Below are 11,515 nucleotides of genomic sequence, written 5' to 3'. Positions count from 1 at the left end.
CCCCTTGAAGAAAGCCACTGGAGTAGCAGTTTCAAACTTCATCCTTGAGCATATCATTACACGGTTCAGGATCCCTAGAAGGCTGATTAGTGACAATGGTACCCCATTCATAAACAAGGACGTAAGGAGCCTAACGGAGGCATATCACATCAAGCACTGAAGGTCCACGCCCTACTATCCACAGGGAAATGGTAAGGCTGAGGCTACTATTAGGGTGATACTGGAAATTCTCAAGAAAATGAAGCATGAGTATGGAGGGAAGTGGAGCTCCCACCTAACAGATGTACTCTAGGCATGCAGGAGCTCCTTAAAGATAGCCACAAGATTTTCACCACTTTCCCTTGTTTATGGGATAGAAGTCATCAGCCCAGAAGAGCTAATCATTCCCACGCTGAGAGTAGTACTTGAAGAAATCCAAGAAGATATAGACGGTGCACATGTTGTCGAAAGATTGGTAGATCTAGAGTGGCTAGAAGAAAAGCAAGAAATTGCAAGGAGGAAGAGCTAGAGGTACCAATAAAGAATGGCCAGGGCTTATGAGCAGACTGTACACCTAAGAACCTTTGCAGAAGGCAGCTGATATTAAGAGTAGCGGAGCATGTAAGGAAGAATATCCCAAGACCCTCCAAGTTTGCTCCAAAGTGGGAAGGACCCTACATTGTCAGGGAAGCCCACAACAGTGGATATTACTACCTCGGAAAGGAAGATGGGACTCCCTTGACAGGCCCTATAAATGGAAAATAGCTAAAGCAGTATAATGCGTGAAAAGGAAAAACTGCAGTACACCAAGGGTCCCTTTTTGTCACTCTCCATTCTACTAAGTGTCTCGTCACTCTCTATGTTTTTTTTTTATAGGCCTTGTCTTTTGCCATGTGTTTTGTTGTGCCAAAAGCGTTATTTACCTATTTCTTTCAAAAGTTGATAATAGAAGGCCACTCTGCTTTAGGATCATTCCTATCTTTTGTCATCATCCTATGTCTCTTTTTTTAGTTGATATGATGAATCTCAATGAAATCTTCTTTCAAAATAAAAGGGAGGTCTTGAGTAAACTTTACAATTGTACTTAGATAACATTACATCACATAGCCTAAGATTGGCCAAAATCTGGGTAGGAAACCTTGGCTAGATCTAAAAAAAAGGAGGAAAGGAAGATCATGAAAATAAAATTTTTAGCACATGGCCCAGGACTTACACTAGAAACAGTCCAAGTACATGGTCCAGGACTTGGGGTGGAAATAAATATCCCGAAGTATCTGGCCCAGTACTTGCCCCAAAAAATAGGTCCGCCTGGTCCATAACCGAGGACTTAGATGAGGAAAAATGTCCAAAGCACCTGGCTTAGAACCTATGCAGGAGCATAATCACTAAAGTACCTAGCCCAGGACCTACCACAAAACAAATTCGTAGGAGCCATGGTCCAGGACTTAGTTTAAAAAAAAACTGAAAAAAAGAGAGAGAAAAGGATGGCATGCAAATACATAAACATATCAAATTACCAAGATCCACATTTCAAAAAAAGAAGACAGTCATGAGCACTTAGAAGGAAAGAAAATTAATTTGTACATCCTGAATTGTCTGGAAAAAAAAGAAAAAAAAAAAAAAAGTGGGGAAACAAGAAAAGAAAAAGAAAAAGAACTAAGCTATAAGGCCAGCCAATAAAAAGCCCTCTAGGGGAATAGTAGAAGTAGTCGGGAAAGAAAGGACCAACTGCCTCTTGATCTTCAAATCTTGTAGTACCATGTGAGCACGAGCCAAGGCCTCCTCAGCAGCAACAATCTCAACATCAAGATCCTTGGAGGCCTTCCTCTGGAAGAGTGCATGGGCTAAAGATTGGAGGTACTCCAGCAAAAAGGACAAGTTGAATTTTGCCTCTACAAGATCTTGTACCACTCCTTTCCACTCCAAAAGCCTCTCCTCAGACAAAGAGTCAAGAGATGAATCCTTCAAAGAAATCAACACAATACAAAGAAGCTCCATCAGAATGTTGCCCAAAAACACACCTCACCTAAACCCACTGGTGAAGTCCCCATGAGCCTTGAACAACCCCTCTAAGAGTGGCAAGCCCTTAGCAGGCATAGAGAACCGCAGGAAACTAATGAAGGGTGGCCTAAATTGATGAAAGTGGTTCGCAGGGAAGCTGTTGAACTCTAGGGAATCAAAACGGATCAAGAAAGAAGAAAGCCCTAAGCTGGGATCCGAGACACTCATTGCTGGGGCTTCCTCCATCGTTGTATCTCTTTCCTCAGGAATTGGAAGACCCTCAGGAATTTGGGTGGCCTGGGAGATCCCTGATTGAGCCCCAATGATCTGGACATTTGGAGGAGGTCCTTTGGCTTCCTTGGTAATCGCAAGCTTGGGTTCCTTAGTGCCTGTGTCAACATCTACCAATTGAACAAGGTTATGGCAAAGTATAGAGAAAAAAAAAACGAGGAGAGAGTGAAGAACATGTACCAGCCCCCTGCGATGAAGCTTCCTCTTGAACCTGGGCAACTACCTCAGTCATTATGGGAGGTTCATCCTCCTGCCCTTTTGATCCCTCAGAGGATTCCGTGAAAGAATATGGCACATGTTGGAAGAAGGGCGAAGAAATTTTAGCAAAATTACTAAAAGAGGGGAGGGACACCGACTATTGACCCGTATAAAAGGAAAAAGAAAGAGATGGGAAAAGAGAAAAGGAGAAAGGGGGAGACAGTAGCAATAACACACACCTTCAGATGCCTCTGTCTCGAAGGAAGGGTCAACTTCAAGGGCAGGTTAGGCGCTGGTTTGGCCTAAAGGGGAAGGAGAAGAAAGAAACAAAGTTTTTCAGCAAGAAGGGGGTAAGAAAGATAAATAATACAAACGCTAATAAAGGATGAGATAGATTTTACCAGTTCTTGTGGATGAGGATGCACCCCCAAGAGACTCCTTAACCAACGAGAGTTCAGCAGTCTGTGCAACTGTCACTGTTTTATCCAGGCTGAGAGTCTGCTTAGATTTGGGATCCTAAGGGATGAGGGACCGAGAGGCCTCAGGATCTTGGGTTACCAAGGGCGCAGAAGCTAGTACAGACTCAGCGTCCTTGGCTACCTAAATGGATTCACAAGCCACGTTACTGCTAGAAGGCCCCTTTTTCACACCCAAGACAGTTGGGGGCTGGATTGCCACCACTCTCTCCAACAAGAAACCACTAGTCACGGGGGGAGGTAAGGGGCGATAAATAGCAAACAGTAAGAGGATTGTACAAGCCCCAAGAAGAGAAAGGAACAAGTGGATAATGAGAACAAAGTGGTATAGAAAGTGTCATACCACATTGTAACAGTCAGTTTTCGGACAGTATGCAGGCCCAAGCTTAAACAAGGACCCCAGACCCTCTAGTTGTAGTTGAAAGGACTGGGCTTGGTTTATCGCAGCTAAATGGGCTGTTTACAGACCAAGTGGTGCACAAGGCAAGACTCCTGTAATACGCATATACTAGCAAGCAAGAATATATGTATTGATCGACAAGAAAACAACAAAGGGAGACAAAATATAATAAAGAAAACACAAAAATTAATTGTTCGGGATCCTCAAATAAGAAATACTTCATTAGTTTTCTTAATGTAGACGCTCATTTTTTGCGAGCCCAGCAAGGAAGCAGGCCCAAAGTCATGGGCAAAAGAAGGTATACAGAATGCCATTAAGCAAAGTGGTAGGAATAACAGATAGTGGGTCTAAAAAGCAAATAAATGGATCCTGAGGAAGTAAGTGGGCCTAAAAAGGTCCGGAAGAAAGTAACAACAAACCCATGGGCTGTATGGATGTGGAAAAGTAAGAATGGGCCACGGCTGCTACAGCAGGCCCAAAGTAGTGCAAGTAAAAAAAGTAAGGGGCTATGGAAAACCCATGACCCCTAAGGAAAAGGTGAGAAGTACTTGGGTCGAGGAAGCTTAAGAAGTTAGTAAAAGCCCATGGGAAACATAGAATTGAAAAAAGGCCCAGGACGTCCGAAAGAGTAAGAGGGCCAAGGACGCCCAAATGAAAGTAGGTGGGACAAGGGAGCCCGCGAGTAGCAAGAGGCCCAGTAAGATCATTGGGCCTCCAGAGAAAGAATAAACGGAAAAGGTCTAAAGTGGCCTAGCGGGCTTGGGTCAAGTAGACCTCACGGCAGGCATAACAGAATTGTGTGGCAAGAAGCAAGTAACAGGAACTGGGAATAAAGACATGGAACGGCCCGCAACCAGGCAAGGCCCAGCCCTTAGAAGATGTAGGCCATAAATGAGGAGTCAGGCGAAACAGCCCATGCCGAAAGAAGCCAAAACAAGCAGCAGACTGGGTAGTTTGACGTTCAGACCGCGGCAGATAGATGAGCAACAGGCAAAATTTTGAACAAGCATGAAGGCAAGGCACGCGCAAGGCCCAGGCACCACTAGCCTGTACCCAGCCAATACAGGAAATGGTGAGGTCACGGGTCAAAGGTAAGGGGGTATGGTCTAGCGGTGGGGGGAGGGGAGGGGGGAAACCCATTTTCGTGTTTCCTACTCAAGCCCTTTTGGAAGCAATGTCCTACTGGGATGACATACAACCCAAAATAGGCAAGGCTGAGTGGGAACCACTAGGTGCATGTCGTGAGAGATAGAGGGAAGGAGAGTATTCACACCGTGGCAGGTAAGAATGCCACAAGGAGCAAGAAAAACAAAAAAGCCTTCTCTAACTGAGGTGGAGGGGTGCTAGCTGGGTGACTGACCAGTCAGTGACGGTCGGCAAAGGAACTCATGCCGAAAAAAAACGGTTAAGGGCTAAAATGGTAAAAAAGACAAGCATGGCTGGCTCTGTATATGGAGCCCTACTGTGCACGGCTATAGGATAGAAGAGAGGGACGAAAACCTCTGTGAGATAGTCGCTAGAATCACAAAAACGGGGGAGAAGAGAGGGACGAAAACCTCTGTGAGATAGTTGCTAGAATCGCAAAAATAGGGGGGAAGAGAGGGACGAAAACCTCTGTGAGATAGTCTCTAGAATCACAAAAACAGGGGAGCAAGAGAAACAAGAAGAAAAAAAGAGAGAAAGAATAAAGAGAGAGTAAAAACAAGAAAGAAAAACAAAAAGAAAAGGATTAAAGAAACAGAGAAAAAAAGAAGTAAGAGAGAAGCAGAGAGAATAGAGTGATTGGCATGCACCGAATGGGTTAATCTCCCTCTCCCCCTCTAACCCATGCTATCTGATGACAAAAGGAAGAAACTTCACTCAACCCAAGTCACTTAGGCCCGTTCCTTCAAAGCAGCTAATTTCCCTTCTCAGAGAGATTAGTAGCGTTGAAGGAGTGGTTCCCTTTCCTGATGCAGAACGGCTTAACGCGGCAAGACGACATTTATTTCTTTAATACGTTCCTTATTATCCATCTAAAACTCATCCCTTTATTACCATCGTGTAAAAATGGGCACCCTTCATTAAGGCCCACTAACAATTTTGTCTAAATTCCTATTATTGTCTTTACTATATCTGCCTACTGTAGTTAACGTGATAGTTCTGCCTGCCGTAAGGGCATGATCAATACCGGATTAACAAGGGCATTGTTTGTGCACAAGTCGGACCAGGAAGGTTTGTTCTCGGACCAGTCCTAACTCCTCGATCATGAAAACTTTGGGCCTAGTGTAGCGGCAGGCGGCCCAGCCCAACACTTGTGAAAAAGGCCCCCACATTTAAATTGGCGACTTCACTAGAGAGTTGGGAAACAGACGGATACAAAGATCCTGACAAACAAATGCCGCCAAGATCCAGAACAACACGTAATATGAGCGCTATCCCCTCGTAGGCTGAATCAAGGCTAGCAACGCCTCATCAGCCCAATTAGGCAGAAAACATCAATAAGCCTGGGACTGAGCCCCAACCGCAGGCAAGGGATCCCACTGAAGGGATCAATGCTTTTGTTGAAGTACTACAAGCACTACAACACTCACAGCAGCAGATGATGGAGGAAATACGCCAGCTAAAGACGAAAAAGACTAAGGAAAAAAGAAGCCGGCATGACCCTGAGAATGTGGCTGACAGAGAAGAGACACCAGTCAGAGGCGTCTAGCGAATTAAAGGACAACGCTACATCACCATGGCCGAGGTGGCGGCTCTATTAGAGCAGGAGAGGGCCAGAGTGCCCAAAGAAAGATTCTACGCACACAGACCTCCCTATTCGTTAAGGGTGCTTAGCAAACCGTATCCGGAAAGATACGAACCACGCACCTTTGCGCAATACAACGGTAGGAAAGGTAGCGTTGTCGAGCACGTCAGCAAATTCATCAATACTCTTGGCCCATATGTGGTAGATGAGGACCTGTGTCTGCGGGAGTTTTCAAAATCACTATGCGATCGTGCCTATACCTGGTACATAGGCCTAAAACCAGGATCCATCCCAACCTGGGATGATATGGTGGACGTATTTTGCACTAAGTACTTCCACAGAGAAGAAACAATAACGCTTGCCACCTTGCAAGCTACTAAATAGAGAAACGGAGAAGACTTGATGGAGTACATCAAGAGATTCAGGGACATAGAATTGGATTGCTATGACTACTGTGAGGAGAAGACACTGGTGGAGATGTGTATGATGAACATGATCAGAGAATACAGAGCTGTTTTGGAGACCTTGGAAATTTCCCAGTTTGCGCAGCTATTACAAAAAGCCAGAAAGACCGCCCAATCGGTAAAGCCAAGTTCCGACAAGAGGAACGCCCCGCAGGCTATGGCAGCATCCACCAATGAAAGGAAGAGGAAGACAAATGGGAGGGCATACGATACCCTTCTGCCGATACCGTGTACTCCTAAAAAATTGGATGTTCTTTTGGACAGGTGGATAGCAGATGGAGTTTTTAAACTCAATCAAGTTGCCAGGGAGCCCACAGAGGAAGAACGGAGGGACCAAGCTTTTGCCGCTTGCACAATTATGTGCAACATCCTACGACAGAATGTTGGGCGCTCCACAGGATGGTGCATCGTAGGATTAAAGAAGGGACCCTAGAGCTAACGCAGCAGGAAGTTTAGAGGAACCCACTCCTGAACCACAAAGGGAAAGGCGGACCTAGGGGAAGATGAGGAGGAAAACCCAACTCTGCCTGCCACAGCTATCACCACTTTGCAGAGAAGCTCAAAGTTCAAAAATCTATTTGACCAACTAGGTCTCACAGCAAAGAAGCAAAAGACGGCCACAGAGGTTCTAGTAAGCATTGCTTCTAGGGCAGGAGTAGAATGCTTGTCAGCAGAAGCTGCAGAGGATAGGGCTCTCCTGCAGGAATTAACTAAAAAATCACCTTTAGTGATGAAGATATGGAAGTGGGCCGTCCTGACCATAGGAGACCCCTTTACTTGGCTGTGTCTATAAATCAGATCCCCATTAAGAGAGCCTTGGTAAATACTGGCGCCTCGGTAAACCTGGTACCATTAAGCACCCTGCAGGCGGCAGGAATCTCAGAAAGAAAAATCCAAGGGTGCCCAATGGAAGTAACAGGGTTCAGTGGGAGAGGAGAATACACTGTTGGCCATATCCAACTGTGGCTAAAAGTAGGTCCTATAGCCTCCTTAGCCCGATTCCATGTGGTGAAGATGGAGGTCTTATACCATGTGCTTCTGGGGAGACTATGGCTACACAAGCACAGGCTGGTGCCATCTACCTACCACTAGTGCGTAAAAGGAAGGCTGAATGGCTGCATGATACGTATAGCAGCAAACCCATCACCATTTGAGCAGGCAGAGGCTCATCTAATGGAAACAATGTTTTACGATCAATGGGCACCGTCTGGGGAAAGCTCAGTATCAAAGCCGAGAGGTACTTTTGTCCCCAGATCGGAGGACGTTTGAGATGACCCAGAACCTGATCTAAGGGAGTTACTTTCTCAGAAGAAAAAGAAGAGAAAGGAAGTGCCTGCCGCAGAACCAGGCGATACACCACAATGTGTCCAGGTCCGAGGACCCAACGACAGGATTGTGTACAAACTATAAAGGTGTGTGGGGCCCACGAGTGAAACACTAGCGGGCCCCAAATGTGAAGAGTAACACAAAAGCCTAATGTGTTGCATAGCCCAAGAAGGCTCAGAAGAAGGAAATTGTGAGGAAAGAAACAAGGAAATTACGGCAGATAAGGATGCGCATGTTACAGCAGAAGAACAGATGGAGGAAGTCGACTTGGGACCTGGCCCACACGAGCCAAGGCCCATCTTAATCAGTTCAAAGTTGTCAGAAAAAGAAAAATTGGAGTTCATACTATTGTTAAAAGAATACAAAGACGTCTTTGCATGGGATTACAGTGAAATTCTAGGACTGGATCCTGGGTTAGTAGTGCACACATTGAACGTGGACCCAGAGGCCAGGCCAGTAGCCCAGCCTGCTAGATTTTCCATACTGAAATAGAGGAGCAAATAGTCAAGGAAGTACAGAAGTTGTTGGCCGTAGGATTCATCAAACCCATTTAGCATCCACGTTGGTTATCCAACATGGTGCTAGTAAAGAAGAAGAATGGGCAAATAAGGTGTTGTGTAGATTTCAAAAATCTTAATAAGGCCTGCCCAAAAAAAGGGTTCCCGTTGCCAAACATGGACCTATTAATAGATTCTGCAGCAGGAAATGCTATGTTCTCTTTTATGGATGGTTTCAGTAGATACAACCAGATCAGAATGGCGTCTCAGGATGCGGAGAAGACTGCCTTCAGAACACCTATAGGAAACTTTTACTATACAGTAATGCTGTTTGGGTTGAAGAACATAGGTGCAACTTGTCAAAGGTCAATGACGACCATATTCCATGACATGATGCATCGAGAGTTAGAGGACTATGTAGATGACATAGTTGTGAAGTCAAAAAAGCGGGAGGAACACATTCAAGTGTTGAGAAGGGTGTTTGAAAGATGTAGAACCTTCAAGCTTAGAATGAATCCCCTCAAGTGCGCATTCGGAGTATCTTCAGGGAAATCCTTGGGTTTTCTAGTCCATAGAAGAGGAATAGATGTGGACCCAAGCAAGGCTACAACTATAGCCACTATGAAACCTCCAGCCACAGTAAAGGAGTTGAAAAGTTTCCTAGGGAAGGTCTCATACATTCGAAGATTCGTCCTTGGGCTAGCATCCATCACCTCTGCCTTCAGGAAACTACTCAAAAAGGGGCAAAGCTTTGAATGGGGGGAAGTACAGTAGGAGGCCTTTAACAGGTTGCAGCAGATTATGATGAACCTCTCTACCGCGCAAGCTCCAGTCCGCAGGAAGCCACTATTGTTATACTTAGCCACCAACCAATACACTGTAGGTGCGCTGATTGCTCAAGAAGATGGAGACGGAGTGGAACAGCCAGTGTATTACATCAGCCGAGCCCTAAAAGACGCAAAAACTCGCTACCCAAGGGCAGAAAGGGCATGCTTGGCTATTGTGTATGCCTCGCAGAGGTTACGACACTACTTCCTGGCCTATGAGGTGTGGCTGATGACTAAGTCTCATGCTATCAAAGCCTTATTGCGACAGCCAATTCTCTCCGGCAGGATATCCCAATGGTTACTGCAATTATCACAATACGATCTGAAAGCAGGAATGCCCAAAGCAGTGAAGAGCCAGACTATAGCAGACCTGTTAGCGCAGTTCCCGAGAGAAGAAGAATTCCCGCTAGATGATGAAGTCCCAAGGGAAGTAGCTGTGGCAGAGGAAGTTGGGGAACGGTGGTTAGTGAAGTTTGACGGGTCTTCTATCACCCAATCAGGGGAAGTGGGAGTGGTTCTGTATCATGAAGAAAACGAGGCCGTAGCGCTATTATTCAAACTAAAATTCCCTTGTTCAAATAACACGGCAGAATATGAAGCCGATCTAACTGGGTTAGCCACGGCCCATGAGATGGGGGTTAAACACTTGAAAGTGATAGGAGACTCGAACCTAGTGGTCTGCCAAACCAAAAGGAGCTTCTCCTTGAAGGAATCTAGCTTAGCCCCTTACCGGGTGATGACCCAGAAGATGGAGGAAAGGTTTTCAACCTTTGAAATAGAACATACGCCGAGAGGCGAGAATCGGTTTGCGGATGTGTTGGCTGCGTTAGGTTCGCAAATAATATTTGAAGGAAATAGTGCCAAGATAGAAGTCAGCAAGAGGAGAGAATCAATCATAGAAGTTTTGAAGGAAAATTTCCAGGAGGAACAGTGCGAAGAGGATTGGCGAAATCCCATAAGGGAGGTCTTAATGAAAGAAAGTGGGCCTGCAGAGTTGAAAGCATTAAAAGACTATACCCTGGTACGAGGAGAACTGTATCGCAGGATGCCAGGGGGGATCCTGTCAAGGTGCGTGGGGCAAAAGGAGGCCCAGAGAAAGCTGAAGGAGATGCACAAAAAAACCTACGGATCTTGCTAGGAGATCAGCCTTTACCACAGAATCCAAAGGGCAGGCTTTTACTGGTGGAATATGGGGAAAGATGTGGACCAAGTCCAAGTTCAATGTGGGACCTGCCAACTTGCGGCTGACAGGGAGGAAAGCTACGCTGTGTTCATCAGCGAGGATTGGAGAGAGCCATTCACTCAGTACCTAGCAGAAGGTGTCCTGCTACAGAAGCACAGTGAGCGATACAAGCTTAAAAGGCTAGTAACACACTACTTTTTGCACAATGGGGTCCTCTTCAAAAAGGGGTATGATGGAGACCCACTACGTTGTCTGGGCCCCGAAGAAGCAAAAAGTATGATAAAGGAAGTGCACGCAGGCGAATGTGGAGAGCACCAAGGAAAGAAAAAGTTATACAGATGTCTGCTGCAGATGGGCTACACTGGCCTGCCATGAAAAGGGACACAGTGAAATTTGTAAAAAGATGCCACAGCTGCCAAGTACAGGCCAACTTGATTCACACCCACCCGCAGCAATTGCACAGTATGGTCACACCGTGGCCATTCCACACTTGGGGGCTTGATTTGGTAGGGCCAGTTAATCCGCCATCGCATGGATACATATGGATCCTGGTTGCTACGGAATACTTCACCAAGTGGGCAGAGGCGATGCCGCTTCAAAAAGCCACCGGAGGAGCGGTGGCCAACTTTATCAAGGAAAATATAATAGTGAGGTTCGACATGCCCCATAGAATTATCAGCGAAAATGGCACATCATTTGTCAACAGCGATGTAAGGAGGATGCTGGAATTCTACCAAGTTAAACACCATCGATCATCGCCCTATTATCTACAGGGGAATGGGCAAGCAGAGGCTACGAACAAAGTGCTCATAAAGATCATCAGTAAAATGAGCCAAAAGGTATACAGGAGGATGGACAACGCATCTGCCAGACGCCCTTTAGGCTTACAGGAATTCGCCAAAGTCAGCCATAGGATTTTCACCTTTCTCTCTGGTCTACGGAACGGAAGTGATGAGCCCGGTAGAAATAATGACCCCTTCCCTATGGGTTATGCAAATGAAAGAAAAGGAAAAAGAGAAAGAGGTCTTCGCGGCAGAAAGATATGAGGACCTAGAAGGGCTTGATGAGAAGAGAGAAGAAGCCCAGGAACATAGCTGCAGATACAGGCGAAGGATGACAGAAGCTTACGGTAGGATGATCAGAGA

The 11,515-nt window shown here is 45.8% G+C and overlaps 1 protein-coding gene across 1 annotated transcript; it reads left to right on the top strand.

Annotated features, from left to right (window-relative positions):
• The first annotated feature begins 9,164 nt into the window (after positions 1-9,164).
• Positions 9,165-10,325, top strand: LOC142605997 (uncharacterized). Its single transcript, XM_075777421.1, has one exon. The coding sequence runs from the start codon at positions 9,165-9,167 to the stop codon at positions 10,323-10,325; it is 1,161 nt and encodes a 386-aa protein (XP_075633536.1).
• The last annotated feature ends 1,190 nt before the right edge of the window (positions 10,326-11,515 follow it).

The sequence above is a fragment of the Castanea sativa genome, chromosome 8, assembly GCF_040712315.1.
Source record: "Castanea sativa cultivar Marrone di Chiusa Pesio chromosome 8, ASM4071231v1".
In the NCBI taxonomy this organism is placed as follows: domain Eukaryota; kingdom Viridiplantae; phylum Streptophyta; class Magnoliopsida; order Fagales; family Fagaceae; genus Castanea; species Castanea sativa.
The sequence above is the reverse complement of the archived record's forward strand: the minus strand, read 5'-3'. Positions and strand labels throughout refer to the sequence as shown.

Coding starts and splice junctions, on each gene's coding strand:
- LOC142605997 (XM_075777421.1), top strand. CDS start 9,165: ATGAACCTCTCTACCGCGCAAGCTCCAGTCCGCAGGAAGCCACTATTG.